Source organism: Macadamia integrifolia, chromosome 9, assembly GCF_013358625.1.
Source record: "Macadamia integrifolia cultivar HAES 741 chromosome 9, SCU_Mint_v3, whole genome shotgun sequence".
Classification (NCBI taxonomy): Eukaryota; Viridiplantae; Streptophyta; class Magnoliopsida; order Proteales; family Proteaceae; genus Macadamia; species Macadamia integrifolia.
This window is the reverse complement of record NC_056565.1, coordinates 14,121,235-14,141,530: the sequence shown is the minus strand read 5'-3', so window position 1 is coordinate 14,141,530 and position 20,296 is coordinate 14,121,235. Positions and strand designations below refer to the sequence as shown.

Here is a 20,296-nt window from a genome sequence, read left to right as displayed (position 1 = left end):
AATTCAAGATATAGATCATGTTGACTTCCACATCGGCAAGGTCTTCCATCGCTAGATCGTAAAAATCCATAGATTTAGATTTAACCTCCAATTTGAAGAGACACAGAAAATGGACTAGTAAATCGACAGTGCCCATTCAAAAGGACTTCATCCTCACTTCTGTCATGGCAAGCAAGCCACAGGATCACCCTTCTCGTGGGGATGATCTGGTCACCAGTAGCACTCCAAGCACCTAAAAGATTATGCCTAGATCAAAGTTTTTGACCCTAGACCCATGCTAGGTGCACCTACCGTGCAAGCCAATACAATCAAGAGACAACTAATCAGATCCATTACCAGTAAATGAAAACACAATCTCCAAGGTAGGATAACTAATCAGATCAAAGCCATTTCATTGGATTCTCTAATCAATGAAAAAGAATTAAGGTAGGATTGAGCAAGGAGGCAGAGAAATGAAATAAAGCTCCAATATTTAGGAGGTAAAACCCTAAAACAAAGGGAAAGCATTCAGATACACAAGTAAACAACTCTCAAGAGTTAACTAACAGTGGCATCTAAAGAACAGTCTAAAGAACTCTTTACACACGCCAACCCCGACACAACCACCACAAAAGAGAGATGACAAGCTTACATGAACTTCAATAGAAACAATTGGCAACTTCTCCAGAGCCATGTAAAATCAGTCCGAAACACAAAATGCTAATCTCAGCCTCAACGGCAGCCAAAAAAAATGCCTGTGCTACCAAAAGAATATTATGAAATACAAACACAACCCAATGACATAATTAACATTAAAGAAAAAAGCTTATTCGGGACTAAATTCTTTTACATTCTCCCCACCACATCCGACCGAAAAAATCCATCCATCTTCTGCAAACTGGAGATCCTAGAGATTGCTAGCTTCTCCTTCCTGTTGCTAATAATACTCATGTTGCTAATTACATTTAAGTCCAGTAAAATCAGTACGAGCCCATTGGAGGCATCCCAAAAGGTGGCATTGGAGGCATACCCATCCCTCCCATTGGCGGCGGGGGTGCAAAGCCTCCACCCATACCACCTCCCATACCAGGCATCGGTGGTGCAGGCAAAGCAAGAGGCAGCAGCTGAGCGTACATATTCTGCAACAAGAAAATATACATTAAATCAGAAATTCACTTCCCCTGAATCAACAATTAATTAACATGCAACAACCACTGATGGTAATGAACTAGACTCTCCTCCCTTTCCAAGGGATAGGAACTCAAATGCCAGTTATTTTACTACCTTGGTCATTCATCTTCTAGGACAAACTTTATGAGAAACTAGGTGGCTAATGGATACTTATAAGCAGGATAGCAGAAAGAAGCAGACCAAATAAAACTAACTATCCAATCACAACAATTCTGGCCTAAAATAAGCTGGACCCACACAATCTTTTACCCCTCTAGCCAAGTGTGGAGAAGAAAGTAATACAAGTGGTTCCCTTGGCAATACCTGCTGAGAAACCATATCCTTCTCTTCCTTCTCTTTAGCTTTCACTTCATTAAGAGATTCGATTTTGTCCTTGACAAGCTCATCGACTTTGCCCGTGTATTCACGAATAAACTGAGACAAAAAGTGAAGGTGAGTTTCATTGAGAAAAAAAGTGAGGGTGAGAAAGATTTAGTGTAGAATATTTTAGGTAATGCAAAAGCAAGTGGAGACGGATAATAAGATCACCTGCAAGAGATATGGGAAGGCAAAATCGATCATATTGTTCATCCATGCAAGTTCAAGTGCAACATCAGGCCGGATTACATCATAACAAACGAAGAGGCACGAAGCAAAGCATTCCTTCTTTCCCTGCATTTACATCAAAGACAAAATTCAACTTCCCCATTCACCAGATTTGACTAAGAGCATTATACATGCACATATTTTAGGAGGTAGAACTTGGGCCAAATTCAGGTGCAACTTCAAATAAAATCAAGCTAGACCAGACCCGGACTTAATTATGTTGAAAATTTATCAATTTCCTCAACTGAAGCCCACCCGACTTGCATCCCTACATTTTAGGCAGCAGCCAAGCACATAGTCTAATGGACAAAACTATAGTTATGTCCAAAATATGCAAATTATGTAAATGCCGCATGAGAGAATTTCTAAATAACGTTGATTCTAGCAATCTAAGCATGATATGGTGGATGTCTCCACTAAACTTCACCCCTATCCTTAAATTATATTCCTCCGGGAACTGTTCTGAGATGTTCTAATTATCAGCTGATGCAAGAGATTCCCCCTTTAGAACCCATTTAAATTATAAACTTCTCATTAGCTCCTCATCCCACAATTGTTGTACAAAATTACTTAGGATCCAAATCCACTGGTTACTACCTGGGCTAATATTTTCTTCATAGATTAAATTAGCATAATAACCAGGATCTGTAAGATGCTAAGATACACAAGAAGACTTATTAAGAGACTGAATATATTTGAAAGAGAGTGACTGTAAAGCAGAAAAAAAAAATGCTGCCATTGACTGCTCTGATGCATTGATCCTGTACATAATTTATGGCATTCACTTCTTGGTTGGTGCGACTCGCTAAGACTCTATGAATTGATAGTAAGACAAAGAACCTTCATTGTGCCACTGTTCTCTAAAAAAACAACCTTAAGAATCCCTTAACCAAAAATAAAATTAAAATTATAAGTGGTCCTCAATTGAGTGCTTTGGCGTATTTACCCTCGGCACCATTACACAATCACTTCTAGGTTGGCACTGGCCAAGATTGCATCTGATATAATCTGAAGGAGGAGAATAAGGAACCTCCCACAAAAGAGAAACAAGAAGAAGATAATAAACTAAATTACATTTTCCAGCAAAGAAACATAAATAATAGAGTTAATGCTGGGGTCCAAGGAAAAAACCCTAGTTGCCAGGCATCAGATCTAAGAGGATTAAATACCACAGAAAGTTGCTACATTGAGTTATCTAAACCACAAACACTCATGAACAGAACATCAGCACAGATGGAAGATCTTATAGATTGCTGAATAGGACAGAAATATTAAATAAAGGACTAAATACTTAAATCATAAGCAATATCTGTGAGTGTGAACTGTGAAGTCAGGGAAGGAAAAAAGAAAAATCAAAAGAGAATAAAAAAAAAAAAGCAGCCAATGCCTCACTTAAACAAAAGGGGGGGGGGAATTATTGTTCTGCCTGCCTGCATACTATTCAAAAGAAAGCTTTCATGTCCTAATATTTCATCTAGCAAAAGGTGACAATTGGAGCAATTTCAATCATAGTTGTCATGGCATCAAGGTGACCCAAGGTGTTGGAGGTGGCCTGGACGCAAGGCGACACCAACAAGGTGACCAGGGCATCCGCCTAGATGACCAAGGCAACTGGATGCCTAGCGACACCTTGACAACTATGGTTCCAATAGTAAAAAAATGATGTAGTCAACTTCATAATTCTATTCTACACATTTAATTTCTAAGAACAGTGTACAAATACAATCATACCTGAGAAGAAAGATTATAGAATCCCATACCTGCTCAATGAAATAAACAAGCAGCTCCTCTGAAAGTTCGCGATCACCAGATTGTGAACATGTCTCCATGGCATCTTTGTAAAGCTTGTCCTTCTTAGACAATGCAATTGACTGCTTCCATCTACCAGCTTTCTTATAAATATAAGCAGCAATGCGCCTCATCTCCAGAAGCTCATGTTTCTCAATCTATTAACACATTTCATGGGCACTAGTAAGAATAAGAACGATAGTATGAGAGATGGCCAATAAGAAAGTAAGAACTTCAGCTACCTTCTGTGCAAGGCCTATCTGATCAAAGTTGTCATGCATATCAATTGATTCACGTAGCCTATCATAATCTTCCTCTTGAACATATATCTCATTTAGAGCCTCATTCACAGCAGAAACATTGTTGCTTTGAACTGCAACCATATATGGCTTGACAATGTGAAGATAGCCGGCCTGGAATCCACGAAGAAGAAATACATAACTAAGAATTGATTCCGAATTAATGCTTCCAAAACTGCAATATTTATATTAATGAATCCCAGTTGCGTTAGGAAAAGCTAACACAAAATATAATCATCATCAATATGATATGAAAATACCTTTCGCATTATGTCGACTACACGTGTATGATCCACACGAAGTGCAAGCACATTGAGAAAATCATTGATAAGATCAGGATGCTCCTGCAAGTAGAAATGTACAGCTTTATAGTAGAGCTCCACATTTGCAACTTTGACTGCAACATCTTTAAATTGCATGTGATCCCATGCTTCAGGCGAATGGTTCATGATAGTAGCTGCAGCATTGTCAAACTCATCATATTGGATATACAGATAGGTAAGTTCCTTCCAGTGCTGCTGCTCATCACAAGCCCGTATAAGCTTAGGAATGTTGAGACGCGTTGAAAACAGTTTGATGTGTTCCATAAGCTTCTCTGGACGGTATCTAGCATACAGAACTCCCAACTCAGTAAAGATACCCATATGTGCACGTTCCAATCCTAGACCACTCTCCATAAGATTAATCAACTCGTTGAAGCATCCTCTATTCTGGTAATAATCACTGACTTCTTCCAAATCATCCACCTAGAACATCACAACAACAGATTAAAATGTTAACATGTATTCAGAAAGAGAATAATACAGACTCTGAGAAAGAGAATAATTTTGTTAGGCAAAGAATGATAAGTACAGGAACCCTGCAGCATGTGGAAGCCAAAAGGTTGCCAACATCAGATAAATCACCCAAATGCTCTAAGGAACACAAACCAAGTGGAGGCACAACCCTATTAATACAAATGCAGAAGCCGAAAAACAGAACTTATGCATCAAGGAGGCCACCTCACCTGTATAATAATGTTGAGCCCACATATCTGAGCCAAGCGGAACTCCTCAGCATCAACACAAGCAAAGCAAACTTCCTTCCATGTCTTGGCGCTGTTTGCTTTTCGAGCTGCATCTACTGCACCTTGGAACTGTCTTAGCTTCACAAGTGTGCAAGCCAGCTTGGCCCAGTTAGAAATGAAAGCAAATATGATCTTTGCAGCCTCATACAGGGCTTCATCATACAAACGGTCACCAACACTTTGGAGATTAGCAACATTTGGCATGAGAATGAATTCCTCAATGTCACCCAGTCTATCGATTTTAGCATATGCATAAATAAGCTCACTGTCCACCTTGGGTTCCTTCGTCTTCTGCCTAACCATCAGAAGGTACCTCACCAAGTCACTGTACACATCAGCATTCTCTGAAGCTCGAATGACATCTAAGAACTCAGTGGCATCATCAGCACGGATAAATGACTCAATTGCCTCACTCACTAGACCCTCCCTGAGTTGGGCCTTCGCAACCTGGCTCCAAACAGCATCCTCTTCAACCCGGAATGCAAACTCCACAGCTCGCTCAATGCTTTGAATGTTATCCAACAGGACATTCACAGCCTGGACATTCAAATTGAACTTCTTGAAGATAGCAAATGCTTCCTCATATAGCTGTGCTTCCACAGCCACCTCTCCTACAGCAGGTCCATCAAAGTTGTCTAACCTATTAATGTAATCCATTACTCTTGAAGGATCTGCCTTAATAGCTGTGAGAATCAGCAGATTTTGTAGATTGAAGTTCCCACTGAAGGCAGAGTTTTGGAGCACAATCTTCTCAAGAAGCTCAATTAACTCGTGGGGAAGATCAGCAGTCATGAAAGCCTTAACAGCTGCAGAAACTTGCTCTGGGCTTTTGCTTTCAGGCAAGGCAGTAGATACCACTTGATCAATTAGCTGCCTCCTATACTCATTATCAGGGCTGAGAACTTTCTCCCAGAGGTCAGCATCCATCCTTTCCACCACATATCTGAAAGAAGAGAAAGGGTAAAGAACCTCCAAGCACCAAAAGAATCCTCACACACATATGATGTGTAAATAATGAAGACAATGTACAAACCTGGCCTGAAGTTTGAACAATGAGTTCTTATTCGTGACATTGATGAGCTCATCATCACACTGCCCTCTCCGGTAAGCAACAACTGCCAGAGTGGGGTCACGTTTCTCACAATATTTACCCACAACACGCGAATCATAGTATGGATTTGTGGTGAGGAAATGCTCCGGATTGTTGTTGCTGTCTATGATGATTTTACCCAAAGCGTTGTGAACATGCACATCCTGGCTTCCCTCACTCACAAGATGCTCCAAGAACTGAGAGAGCAAACGGAGGCGATTTCTGCACCACGAGAACAGATCATGAGAAAAAGATCAGAGAATAACTAAGGGTGGGAGGGGGAGACTGGAGGAGAGACCAAACCTCTTCTCACATTCCTCAACAAGAGGCTCCACTGGAAGCAGGGACCGTACAGAAAGAATAAGGCCTTTAATGAAATCTTCAGGGCACTCATCATCTAGCAGCTGCCCCACAACTAGAGGAGCATTCCCTGGGTTGACCTATAAACAAAAGAGAACTTGGACCTAATTAACTTTATGTTCTATGTTATTCATAAGAAACAGAAAAAAAGTGCCTGAGAAACTCCAACCTTTTGAACATAACCTTCAATATATCTCAACATGTTGTTAGTGTACAGGTAGTGGGTGAGATCCGGAACAAACCCAAAACGATCACAGACATTAATTAGGGGTCGTGCATCAGGAAGTTTTGCTTCCATTAGAAAGTTCTTTGTCTTCTCAGCGTCATAGAAGTTTGATTCCCTTGTCACACGCTCAACCTCTTTGATTTGTCCAGTTTTAGCAGCTGCCTCAATGTACTTGAAGTGAATGTCTGGATCCTCACTGTAATACATCCCAAGAAAACATAAGATTGATCAAAAAATTGCCTATATCAAAAAAGAGGTGCTTTTTTCTCTAGCAAAAAATACCTGGAGCTCAAATATGATCCCAAGAAGAAGTATAATCCTTCATAAGACTTGAATTGCTCAAAGAGTTTTATACATGCATCAACCCCCAACTGCTCAGAATATTCTTTGGCAGTCTGCATAGAGATGACAGTGAGCCTTAATCCAAGAACAAAAGTAGCAGCAAAAACAACAAAAGAAATAAGCATTACCTGCACAATTATCTGCAGATTTCCTCTCAGATTCACAAGTAAAAGGTCTTTCATGCACTCCAGCGCCCATTCCTTAGATAGGGTCCCAAAGAACTCCACGAGGGACTGCAACATAGCATATATTAAGTGGCAGGTTACAACCATGCAAAGGTTAAAAATGCAAGTTTAGATCACACAGACCTGTGGCTCAATGGCATGTGTATTCACAATGACACGCTTGATATCCGGCAATTCAGTATAGTGCTGCAAGAAGGAGGCAATGTTTAATCCAGGGAATAAGTCAAATCTATTTAATACATACAATCTTCTGTCCACACATTTCAAGAAATCATTTTACCTGAAGAGCACGCACGTAAAGACCTGCTTTCTCACAAAGTTGTGCAATTCTCGGGCGATCATAGTGACTGAACATCCCATTAGCTAATATTGCATCAGCTACATTTGGAAATGTCACTAGATTGATCTCCAGAACCTGCACCAAGGACAATCTCATGGAGCTGACTAGATAAGTTCAATTAAATGAGTAAATTATAATATTTTCTTAAAAGGGAAACAATAACCTTGGTTTGAAGGTAACCATGTTCTGGTAAATTTGGCTTCAGAACATCTAACAGAAATGCTGTTGCTTCACGGATCAAGTTCCTCTGCAGTTAAAATGCCAAGAGAAGCTGTGGTGTTAAATTTAATTCTAAAATAATCTAGCAAGAATGCATATATGGTTAAGAAAAAATACATAGGGGATATTTTCACACGACATGTCAAAGTACGAATTTATTTAAAATAGATAGATGCCTATGGGCAAACCCTTTTGTCAACATTGAAAATAAAGCACATTAGAGAAAGATTAAAAGGCAGAAAAATTGTAGTTGAACCTGAAGGAAGAGATCGGTTATAGTGTTGTAGTCAATAGGACAACCTCCCTCCATTTGTGACATCATCAAAGCAAAATTAACAGCACCCTGCCATCCAGAAATATGCTCTGAGTGATAATTCAGAATATGTGCCAAAGACATAAGTATGTGACATCAACAAGTTATAGAGAAAAATAAGTATGTAATGTCAACAAGTTATAGTATTCTGCATAAGTTTTCAGAACCAGTTTCCAAAAAGACAATTTGCCAACTCACAAAATAGATTCTAGTAGAACCAAAAGATACTCATTAGCTCTGGGGATATAAATATCCGGCAGTGCCCCCTCATGTTGGTGGCTAGGGACTGTCGTGTAGAGATTAGAGTGTTAGGGTTTGTGGTTCTTTTCCCGGTTTTGACTAGTTTGCCCTTCTTCTGTTTGGGCATCCGGGTCGGGTTGTAGAAGTTCTATTAGCTCATGTGGCCCTAATTGGTGTCTTTTATGGCCTTTCGTATCCTTTATTGGGTTCGTAACTCCCCCTTTGGTGCTATACCCCCCCTCTTCCAAAGCATTTACCATTCTCCCCAAAAAAAAACTGTAACTCACACCAGCTACCTAATGTAGATAAAGAAAGCAATCTAGTTGCTACAATGCAAGTACAGAAACCAGTATGGGAGAATTTATCAACTACAAATCTTCAGAATCTAAAAACTAATTCTAATGTTAGAAGACACAAGAAAATGTGATCATATATGTCCTCTATTTGGACAGCAAGGAAAAGAATAATGGGAAAACAATAGAAATCGCTTAAGGATTTTAAACCACATAATAATGAATTTACCTGAGGATCTGCTCGTAGAATTGTTTGCAGAAGAAAGAGATAATCAGGTGTGTAGCCAACCTGCATTAAATCAGAAAAAAAGGGGTGAGTGTTCACCACCAAGATATAAAACCGGAAAACAGCAGTACCAGCAGCACTAGAAAGAGAATGCATAAATAAACAAAATTCTCAAATACATGAATAAAAGTCTAGAAAAGGTTTCGTGTTGTCAAATATATATTCCCAAAGTAAAAAAACATGCACCATTACCTGCTTCGAGTAGATGAGAATCTTGTCAAATTCTCTTCGTTCTGCAAAAGCTGCGACAACTTTTGGGGTAGCTCGAGCCTTGATATATATTTTCAGGGCAAGATCATTATCCACAGTCTACAACAAGAAAAACACATTATGAAATCAGATAGCAAAAAGAGGGCACCCACAAATCACTAAGAGATTGTAAAAAAGGCTCAGGAGAAATGCAAGACAAAGCATACATTGTTTTGATACAAACCTGGAGTGGTGTGCGGACCAGGCTAGTTTCTTTTCTCAATTCATTACTGGCAAAAATATGAATGTAACAACTATTTACTGACATTTCATTCTGTTACGAGGTCGGGCTTTCTTGCTACAAAGCAGATATGAATGGAACGAGATGGATTTATTTGAAAAAGGACCCCATACCCATTTCCCAAATCAAATTTCAGCCTAAAATAAGCACAGGAAATGGTTAAAAGCTTCATAAATTACAAAATGCCATTTCATCAAATCAGAATCCAAAGGCACCTCTGCAATTCTTGTAACTTCAAAAACATTTTTAAAGCACTTCCCCTGCCTGTTCTGCACTGGAACTTGACCGATAAGATAAGTGAGAAATCCTTCATTACATACTCCTGACCGATAAGAAGAAGAGCTTCTTGTTTTGGGTTTGGTTCAGTTTTCTGGGTCAAATTGAACCTGCGGTTCAAGATGGGTTAAGTTAGAATTAATTTTAAGTTCCCAATAGGTTATATTGGACATGGGCCTAGTATTTTTGGGTTATCTATTGTAATGGCCCTAATGGACCAATTCTATAAGACCAGATATGAGGGGTTTGACGCCTATATGAAATTAGATATTTATTTCTAGCACTTTCTATTTTCTATTTTGTTTTAGTTTACAGAAAATTATATAATAAGCATGTAAGAGCCTCGCAGCCTAGAATGCTTTTATGAGTGAATGAAGATGGTTGTTTCCCAATTGTTCTGTGGTGAGTCAGAACTTGGTACTATGGTGAATTCAGATCCAGCCCCTACTGTGGTGATTCAGTAGGTTCGATTGGTAGTGATTCCAAAGTCATATCCCTCTTTTCTTTATCATATCCTTCTTTTCCTTTGTTCTTCTTTCTTCTATTTTCCTCAAACTCAGCAGTACAAATAAGTTCCTGCGCAATACTCAACTAGTAGTTTTCCTTTGACCGAGTCTGGTTTGTTAATCACGCTCTCTTTATCAGGAGTCTTTGCAGCTAATATACACTTACTGTTTTGGTGGGATTTGCTTCCCACCCTCGGTGAAGTCCTGATTCAAAGTTGCATCATATCAGAACTCTGCCATCCATTTCTGAAGCATAGTTGTCAACGAATCGCCTAGGCAATGCCTTAGGCATCCAGGCAACTTGGTCACCAAAGTAGGAGCTCTGCCTCGGTCAACTAGGTGCGAACCTTGGTCGCATAATTGGGCATCTTGCTGGTGTCGCCTTGCAACCAGGACCCCTCAACGCCTTGGGGTCGCCTATACGCCGTGAAAACTATGTTCTGAAGCCCAGCTTACATTTTCTTAGGATCTAACTTCTATGTCCTGGACTGTTACTACTTATTTCTAATTCTGATTTCGATTGTTTCTATTTCTGTAAAGTTCAGTTCCCAATTCTGATCCTTTGTTACTATGGAGCTTGACCTTCTATATTGGTTTCTAGATGTTATTTTTTATTAGTTGCTAAATTTGGACTTTAGATTTTTGTCACTGGCTATTTTCTGTCCACCTAGTTTCTAATTCTGCTCTATGTTTCTATTTTGGGTGTTACTTGCTATTCCTCGGATTCTACTTGCTATTTCTTGGAGTTCCTAAATCTAGTTCCTATTTTAGCTACCTGCTATTTTTGTTACTTCCTTATATAAGATCTGACAATTGGATTTGAATCAAAGTTTGCCGACTTGTTCCTCATCCATAATAGACCACTTGATCAAGAGCTGGACTAGATATGATAAATTCTATCACCAGGTTTTCTCCAATTTAACTCATTGTTCCAAACCTGCAGTTCTAGATCTCTTCATGGTTTCAACAATTTAGTCTCTAACCCTTAGGTGATGGATATCCATTACATTGCCCATGATATTTTAGTTCAAAAAAAGATCAAACACAGAATAAGAAAAGTCAACTCAATCCCATCCAACCTTAACAAGATCTCCAAGCTCCTCACTACACTCAAGCTTGTCCTCAGCCAACCAGTTCTCCAGAAGATTCTTTTTATTCTGATTTACAACAAGGCGTGATAATTCTAGAGACTCGAATGCATTGAGCTTTCCTCTTGTTAATAGTGTCCCAAAATACTGCAACAAGGGAGGTGTTTGCCCAGCTTGCACAGGAACACTCTGCAAAAGAAATGAATCATAATCAGGTCTGAATGGCACATTTCTGAAGCTTACAAAAGATTGCAGAACAAATACAAAGAAACAACAGTGGGGGAGGAGAGAGTAACAGAGTTCAAGGTTGAAGCACTTGGATTAAAGCAAGGGAAATTTTACAAATAGTGAATACACCATGACCACAACAAAGTAGTACCAGATCCCAAAGAAAGAATAAAAGCAAACCCACAGCAATTTATGTACATACCTGAAATTTTGCAACAGTATCAGGTGTACGAAGAAGTCCCTGTGGAGATTCTGCAGCAAGCTCTGCAGCCTCCTTATATTTTGTCTGGGCGAACAATTCTTGGAATCGCTGGACAACCTGGAAAAATATGTGGCGAATTAGGACCATTCCCACAAGAAAGTGAAATACATGAAATGAGGAACCATAGCTCTATCCAACACAAAAACACCACTACTGCTAGTATCCCAATAATTAATACATTATTTGTCAGCATATTGATTTGCACATCCAATAGCATTGCTTCCCAATAAGTATCAAACCCAATAGCAGAAACAAAAAGTAGATTCTTTACATATTGATTTGCGAATCCAATAACTTTGATTCCAAACAAGCATTAAACCCAATATTTTCAATCCATGTTCTATGACTATGGAAAATTATTACCACCAGTATCACTAAGTTGCATTAATAGAGATGGATCCAAGAACCACTCTTTCACAGTTTCTAGAGATAAAATAGGATTAGGACTACACACGCACACAAAAACATGCACTGGAGAGGGGGACAGAAGGGAAAATGGAAGAAAGAGAAACTATATGATTACCAAATTCTCTGCCCCAGGAAGGTTTCCTCTTTTAGCAAGATTGACAGCAAGCTCCAGGTTATTTAACTGGAACAGTAACAAGACAAACTTGTGAATACCTTTAACAAACCATTAATTTATGATTCCCCCCCTCCCAAAAAAAAAAAAAAAAATTAATTTGCAGTAATTGAATTATTTTTTCCCACAACAAGCTACTAACATACTTGGCCACTGACAAATGGCACGATTGTTGCTTCGTTTACAGTTGCAAGTAACACCTGCCCACGCCTATTGATAGCATAGAAGCCTCCAACTGAAGATGCTTCTGCTGTCAAAAAGATAGGGTCCGGACTTATACGATTTCTGTAAACCGCAGTTGCCATCTCAAGGTCATAAACAAAAAGAAGCCCTAGCTTTGTGATCACATATATCAAACTGTACTTGTGGGATATCTGTCAACGAAGAAAAGAAAGTAATTCAACACTGAGACAACAGTAACTATAACTCAGTGGTACCTGAGACTACAATGATTGAGTGAAAGTAATACCTGCATTGCCACAGGAAAGTCATCAGCAAAATCAGGAGGGAAGAATAGATCTGCTTGTTTCTTCGTAAAACTTGGTTTGCCTGCTAGAAGTTACAGGATCAGCACCAAATGAAACAATAACAGATAGTTTTGGTTCAAGATTGCCAAAAAGCAAGACAGCAATGTGACAGGCAGTGCAGTAAATTCCAATAAAGTTAGCATACATATTTAAGAGAATACATCAAAAGTAAACACAAGTAATTAAGTAATCAAGGAAAATAACTTAACCTGGTTGGGCACCAAGTTCAATCACATGTAACTTCGATGTAATTTGGCCAGCGTTTGTAGTCTTCGAGGCAAAACAGATAAGGGTGGAAGGGTTCTCATTCCCAGGAACCTATAAACAACATGCAGATAAGCATAATGCCCATTTTCATAAAACAACATACATACATAAATCCAGGTACATATGATATCATGTATGTATTCAAAAAACAAATCCCATAAACAAAAGAGGGAGGAAAGATTCGCACTTTGAATGTGGCAAATGCTGCAGCATGTGCTTCGAGAGCTTGACTGCGCTGCTGATCCACCGAAAAAAGCTGCATACTTCCCTTAACCAGTTGTGGCCTCTAAAGTCACATTCCAAACATGAGAGGTAGAATTAGAACCAAACAAATTGTCATCTCTAAACCTCCCGCCAAAAAAAGGTGGTTATAAGACCATAGAAGGTAACCATTTCGCCATACACCACAGAAAGTATGCTTGTCTAACAAAGACACTAGGCAATATGACATGTAACACAACAAAACAAGCCAATCCTATTTAAAAATTAAATAGCAGGATCAAAATAAGACAAAATATCATGTACAGTTGTGGATTTCCCTCAACTCCAAGATGAAAATGCTGAAAAAGTTATCAAATAGTTGGAACAATAGTTGTCAAGGCATTGCCTCACCAGTGCCTAGGAGATAAGGCCTTTTTTAGGCACTGCCTTGATGTATTGAACGCCTTGGTATTTTTTTCATTATTATATAAGATTCAATGTCTTTTCTAATGTTTTTATGAGGTCTGTGTAGAATGTTTAAATACAGTGTGATGCATGGGATCATGCCTTTTACATTAAAAAAAGGAAAGAAAAAAAAAACAAACAAACAAAAGAAAGAAGGCGAGAAGAAGATTTTGTCAACAAACTAAGGAACCAAAGTTAGAACCCTTCTCTACTAACTGCTTCCTTGGTCGGTTGTTTTACCTAAATTATTTGGCTTTAATATAATGGTGAAAATTATAAACAAAGGGATAAGGAAGGAAAAGCGAAAATAGAGTACAGATGGTGGGTGATATTTATCCAATTGTGCCCACATGTCCTTTTCCAACCGGCAAAATCTCAAGAATGACGGTTTATTGTGTGACTCTTCGTCTCCTCTGTTCCACTACCCTTACGATCTGTGTGTGTTTTAACATAAACAAATATATTATTATATTATATATGGGACAGTTTTTTGTTCGAGCGGCCCCTGCACCGCAAACTCAGGGGCACACAATGACCATTGTGCCCCTCCTGGGGGCGCATGCCCCTATGTCAGGCAGCAAGAGCCGCTCTTGGACAGAAAACACTTGCCCTATATATATATATATATATATATATATTCTGAGTGAACTTGTTTGTCATTTATGTTACAAGACTGATAGTACACCAAATGGCGGACAGTTGTGTCCATGAACCCTGCCACATGGTTTATGTCCCTTTGGGTTTGAGAAGTGAGAACAAAGCTGTATCCATGTTTTAACATCGTTCATGCACGCTTAGGTCACCTAGGCACAGCCTAGCTGCACCATATTGCCTAAGCGCTTAGGAAGGCCCTCCAATGCCTTAAGTCGCCTAGCACTTTGATAACTATGGTTGGATTTACATGTCAGCAATAGGATTCTTTCAACTTGAATGGTGGAGGCTCTAACTGGAAGCATGAAAGAGTTTTCAGGACAATATTAACTCAACTTCTAATAACAGAAGGATATTCCACATATTAAGGATTCAAGCCACGACTATTCTGAATCAAAGTAGATCAGCCATCACTCTAATAACTAATACAATCACGGAGATGCGATATTTTATTTTCTCTGAGATTTAATAGTAATTAGTTACACGTGTGGAAGAATTGGAAACCAAATTGGCCTCAATCTCCTACCTCTACCAATCCTATCTAGAACTCCCATAAGAAAATAAAATAAATAAATAAATAAACAAAAGAACCTCAATCGCATGGCCTGGTTTGGGTAAAAAAATTGGCTCAATGATGAACCAGGCCCTTACTTCTACTCCTTCCATCTACTATCTGCATCACTCAGCCTACTCTTTAGTTCCAAATTTGGGCCCACAGTAAAATGTGTGTCCTTGAAAGGGTTTGCTTGGAATTACCATTTAGGATAAGCAAGAGATATTTGAACTTGAGGAAATCATCAAATAAATTGGATAGTTAGATTATACATTCAACTCAAAATCTGAAAGAGAAACGCATATTGAACTTTATAGAGCCAACAACATACCTCAGGTGCGCCTGGAGCTATTCCAATCAAAACCAACCACTTTTCAGAAGGATCACACTTGTAGTTAATAATTTGGTTATTCACCAAATTAGCCGTTCTCTCGAACACCTTTACAGGCTCAGAGTCACCTGCATTAAAAAGCAGAGGATAAAAAGTATTGCAAACATTCCAATAATGTAACAGAAGCCATTAACTTGAAATATCAAAAACCAATAACAGAAAGAAATGAAGAAGAGGAGAGCCAACAACTCTAGTGACCGGATGAAGAGAAAGGCATCATACCGTCAATTGACCAGTGATATACAGATGTCTGTGTGACAAGCCCCAACATCTTTGGGGTAATCCACTTCCAAAAAACAACCTAAGCATAAAGCATGAACAAAGGTTGGAAAACTCGAAGAAGTCTCTCAGTCCAAAATAACAAAAAATACTTCAGAAGCAGTTCAAGCACTGAGCATGTAGAAACTTTCCTTTTTTTAATGACCACAAAGCTTCGAAGAAGTTTAAGAGATTCAATAAATTACCTGTTCAGGCATCTGATGAGATTTCATCTTAGATTTCATTTCAATGTTGAATATTTGTAAGTGATCCTGAGTTGTTCCCGGAAGTTGAGCTACAATAGATAATCATCACTCATTAGCCAGATGGAAGATACAACATGAGCAAAGGGAGCAGCAAAATGTTAAAGCAAATCAATTCACCCAAAACATTTGGCACATAAACTTTGAGTTTGCTCCAGAAACTGCCATCGTGAACACTCAAAGCAGGAAAACAATATGTCTGTAGAACGCTGATGAGTAATGACATAAAGGAAAGTGATTGCGTTCAAAAGAAGCATCTCAACTACATAAAACAATTCAAACCCATTGGACTGATCAAGGTTCATCACATATACATGGAAATATGGATGATTATTAATTAAGACACACAATCAGAGTTCGCTTAGAATGCAATAAAGAGATAAAGTAAATTCAACGAGGGGCAAAAGCGTATGTTGGAACACATTTACTGCACATCTACCAACCAGAACAGAGTACATAGATGATGAACTTGAAGGGTACACGCAGAAAAATAGTCACCAATCCAGCAAGTAACATTTCAAGCCCACCAGGGTCTGGGCATATCTATACATCTGTACCCTGGGTATCTGAAGCCAAAGAGAATTATTGACACCTGTTTGAAATCCCATCTTACTTTGCATAGTTAAATATAGGAATAATAGAATGGTACAGTGCAAATAGGACAACCAAATTTAGTCAAACATTTTCTCTTTAACCGAATATTTCTGTGTTTCATGCCCACCCCCTTGAAAATCCCTGGTGTGGTCAGCATCAATAATTACAAAACCTTTAGTCTGACTCTAAAAATTTTAAAACGTAAAGTGAGACAGCATGTTGGGTTAAGAAGTCCAAAAAGAGGAGGATACACACTGGTTCAAGTTTCAGGCTATCCACCAAACCTATCTCCCATGTCTAAATACACATAACAGGCATGTCTGAAGGAACAACTAAAAGGAGTGAACGTTGCAGCAGGGATGAAAAGTAGCCATTCATTAGCAGTGCTAATCAAAAATTCAAAATTCTGCAATATATCATCATAAGGTGTTCTCTTTGACAAAGTTACCAAGGAATTACAGTAGTAATGGAATTCTGTCAACTCCTTTTCATAAGGATAAAAAGGTAGTGAAATCATAAATTTTGGATGCAAATAAAAAGTAAAATTTCAAGTAATAGCCTCTTACCTTTGAGTGCCAGAATTCTGGAATTAGGATTCATCAAAGCTGAATCTGCAGTAATAGGCCTTCTCAGTGGTTGCATAGGCATGTTCATATCAATGATAACGACACTGTTCTGTGGTGATGTTTCCCGAACACAAATGTACTTGTCAGATTCCATAGTAACATGCGTGAATGTGATAAATTGTGAATTAATTCCGATGCTTGGTAACTGCAAGTGCAACAAATCAAATGAAAGCCATTAGAAACACACACGTCAACCGGAAAGGATCAAAAGAGGTATCAAAATTCAATAAAAAGATCATCACAATTAGCTTTCTCGGAGGTAGATAGGAATTGAAAACTTTCAGCACTTTAAATCCCGAATCCAATAATGAGAATGTGATCTATTTTAGAGATCTGAAGAGATCCAAGATCTACCTAAGTTTCAAACACAAACTCTAAAAAAAATTCTGAAAGCAAAGAAAGTATAATACCGAACTAGCTTACAAATATGATTTCAAATTTTCAGATTCCTGTGAACGAATTGCAACGTAGATTCGTCAATGCGAACAAAATATAATTTAACAAAAATGAAATCACTATCAAAACGAAACAACTATTAGAACCCTCATAACAATAAAAACCACACCAAATCAGTCCAAAACACTAGCTTTGATACCAATTCAGCCATAATTCAACTAAAAGACCAACGTAAGAAACAGAACTTACCGTTAAGGTCTCTTTCATGGTGATCGGAGCACTTGCGGCAGCCATGGCGCCCAGATCGAGCTTCGTAACCGAACAAAAGATTCAAAAAGAGGATCGAAACCCCCTACCGAGGGTTGAAACCAAGATTTCGATACCAAGAATAAAGAGCAAATCGATGGATGCTTTAATCACTCAGAGATCTGAATCAACTAGAAACCCTTTCTATCCCTCCGAGCTAGAGGGGAAGGGGTGAAGAAGAGAAGGGAGAAAATGCGAGAGAGAGACGGATCTGAAGGTAATATTAGCGAGACAGAGAGAGAGAGCGAGAGTGCGAAGCCTTTTTCTCTCTCCTCTTCTTAGTGTCAATTGTCAAATGGAGATTCCATTAAATTAAATGCCGTTGAAATTTCATCAAAACCAAAATGACGGACCAGCGATCCAATAAGTGAAGACTAAAATATAATATTAGTAAAAGATGAGGGACCAAATGGTAATAAAAATCTCAAAATGGGGCTGACGTGCTAAAATGTGCCTTAAGTGCGTCGTGAGCATGTTAATTGTATGTGTTTACAGAAATACCCCTGAGATGCTCTGTTCCACGATCGAATTGGTTTTTTCAGCTTCGTATTAGAAGTGTTTCAAGGACAAGAGTCGTCGAGGATCCCGATTCCCGAGCCACTCCTATTGAACAACGAGTCGCGCACTTCTCGCGTCGCTTCAAAGCGAAGAATAGAAGGGTATAAATGTCTTACAAGCCTGGTCAGTGGCCCCAGTTTAGTGTAAACGAAGTATAAAACCATCTCCCATGTCTATGTATCTTTCCTTCATTGTTTTATTCTCAAAATATCTTTATTGTAAGAATTAAAAAATAATTTAAAAGTAATTTATCATTATATGTTTATAAAAAATATTATCATTATCTTACATAATTTTTTTTAACATATTTAAAATGACATAATTTTTTTTTTTTGAAAAAAAAGATGTCATATTACAAGGGTGAAAAGGCAAAACTACAAATTATTTGACTAGAATTCCCTCACACCACCACCATGTGCCCATGTGATGGGACTTCTATCCTACCAAAAACTGCCACTCTATATTGTTTGGGGTTGAAAATAACCCTTCCCTTAGCATTGGTCGACAAATGTCCATAGCAAACTCTTCCTTCATCATGAAGAAAACTACGTAAAAAGTAAAAGCTCATTAAAAAAATGACGAATGGATATTTTATCTCTGAACTTCAAGTTGCACTATGTTTTTTAGGGATGTGTTTATAACTCAATGGTAAATAGTAAGGTAGATGGGCTCTAACGTAAGTCCAAATATGGTCTTTAGTTCGACCCTTCTAACTCTTTTATTGAGAAATCATTGGACTTTAGTAAGTAATAAGTATGATTTAGTGGTCAGGTCCCCTTTGCTTGCCCCTTGTGGGTCTTGTTATGACCCCTCATGGGTCCCCTGTCAACCCAGTGCACGTCTTGCATAAAGAAAAAAAGGTAAACATTTGCCATCACATATGACCTTTACTTGGATTGTAGGGTTTATTGAATAGGCCATTTATAATTTTTTGAGTCGTGACTCTTATAGATGTGATAGAACTCAAATGCACAAAAAATGTTAGGATTTGATGTATTTTATGCATTTGAAAACGTACAAAATTGCAATAGATATGATTTTTTATTTTTCATGAAAGGGCAATTGTAATTCCAATTCAATTGAACTCATAGAATATCAAGGGTTGATTTTTTACGTACTACTAAGACTGCATTCTTTGTTAAGAGATTCCTTGAAATTCAGTAGGACCACTTGAAAAACCTCACTTTCCACTTGGCCAATTTAAAAGAAAATTCTTAGCCGACAATTTTGAGATCTTTTCTGTTGAAAAATTTGCCTATTGTCATTTTTCCCAAGAAAAACTCGCACAAATTTGGAAAGACTTTGCCACACACTTGGGGAGTATCAATTGATGGCACCAAACTGAAGTTACAACTATATTGAGCAATTATGCTTCTTTGATACTTTCAATCCTCACCAACAGTACTAATGAGGCTTTGAGATGGCACCGCAAGGTAAATAGAGATAGGTGTGAATCAATGGCTTGCGAGATGATTATATATGATTTGATATAATTTCTATTTGAATTCAGATTGATTTTCGTGAAACAATCAACAAATAGATTTTCGGTAAATAAATTGAAATCGTTTAGTTGCATCATTTGGAAATATTTCAAGAATAAGTGTCTATTTGATAGTTTAATTTCAAATAATAGATACTCTATATTTTCTAGGAGAGGGTTTGTCGTGGTGGTGGTGGCGATGAGACCATCACGAGGAGAAGAAGAGAGATGTTTTATTTTTATCATGAAATTATTGGTTTACCTATTAAATTAACAGCATGCTCATTGAAGAACAAGGGTGAATGCAATTTAAATTGCAAAATTGAGAGAACTTCTCATCTATTTCAAAATTTCAATGAGATTTGATTTCTATCTCATTAAAACAAGGTGTAAAATTCAAATGAAATAACTTTTAAAATAGGAATGGCCAAATTATTGATTGGCAGTCAACTTTGCCTTCATTAGAGCTTAATAGAGAAGATTGACTGTTTTTATTCATCTTCCTCCCTTTTTTTTTGTTTTTTTTTT

General features: G+C 38.1%; 1 protein-coding gene across 1 annotated transcript; it reads right to left on the bottom strand.

Moving 5' to 3' along the window:
- Nucleotides 1-453: 453 nt before the first annotated feature.
- On the bottom strand, nucleotides 454-18,005 carry LOC122088141 (clathrin heavy chain 1-like). The gene is made up of 30 exons (XM_042657301.1): nucleotides 17,674-18,005; nucleotides 16,969-17,173; nucleotides 15,752-15,840; nucleotides 15,510-15,588; nucleotides 15,228-15,355; nucleotides 13,214-13,312; nucleotides 12,969-13,077; nucleotides 12,702-12,781; nucleotides 12,379-12,606; nucleotides 12,176-12,241; nucleotides 11,593-11,709; nucleotides 11,154-11,351; nucleotides 8,995-9,111; nucleotides 8,746-8,805; nucleotides 7,927-8,013; nucleotides 7,615-7,698; nucleotides 7,392-7,526; nucleotides 7,235-7,297; nucleotides 7,055-7,159; nucleotides 6,867-6,979; nucleotides 6,528-6,780; nucleotides 6,302-6,438; nucleotides 5,942-6,220; nucleotides 4,849-5,851; nucleotides 4,103-4,588; nucleotides 3,786-3,956; nucleotides 3,516-3,701; nucleotides 1,699-1,821; nucleotides 1,474-1,584; nucleotides 454-1,118 (listed from the first exon to the last, which is right to left on the bottom strand). The coding sequence occupies exons 1-30, from the start codon at nucleotides 17,716-17,718 to the stop codon at nucleotides 960-962; spliced, it is 5,115 nt and encodes a 1,704-aa protein (XP_042513235.1). The 5' UTR covers nucleotides 17,719-18,005; the 3' UTR covers nucleotides 454-959.
- Nucleotides 18,006-20,296: the final 2,291 nt, after the last annotated feature.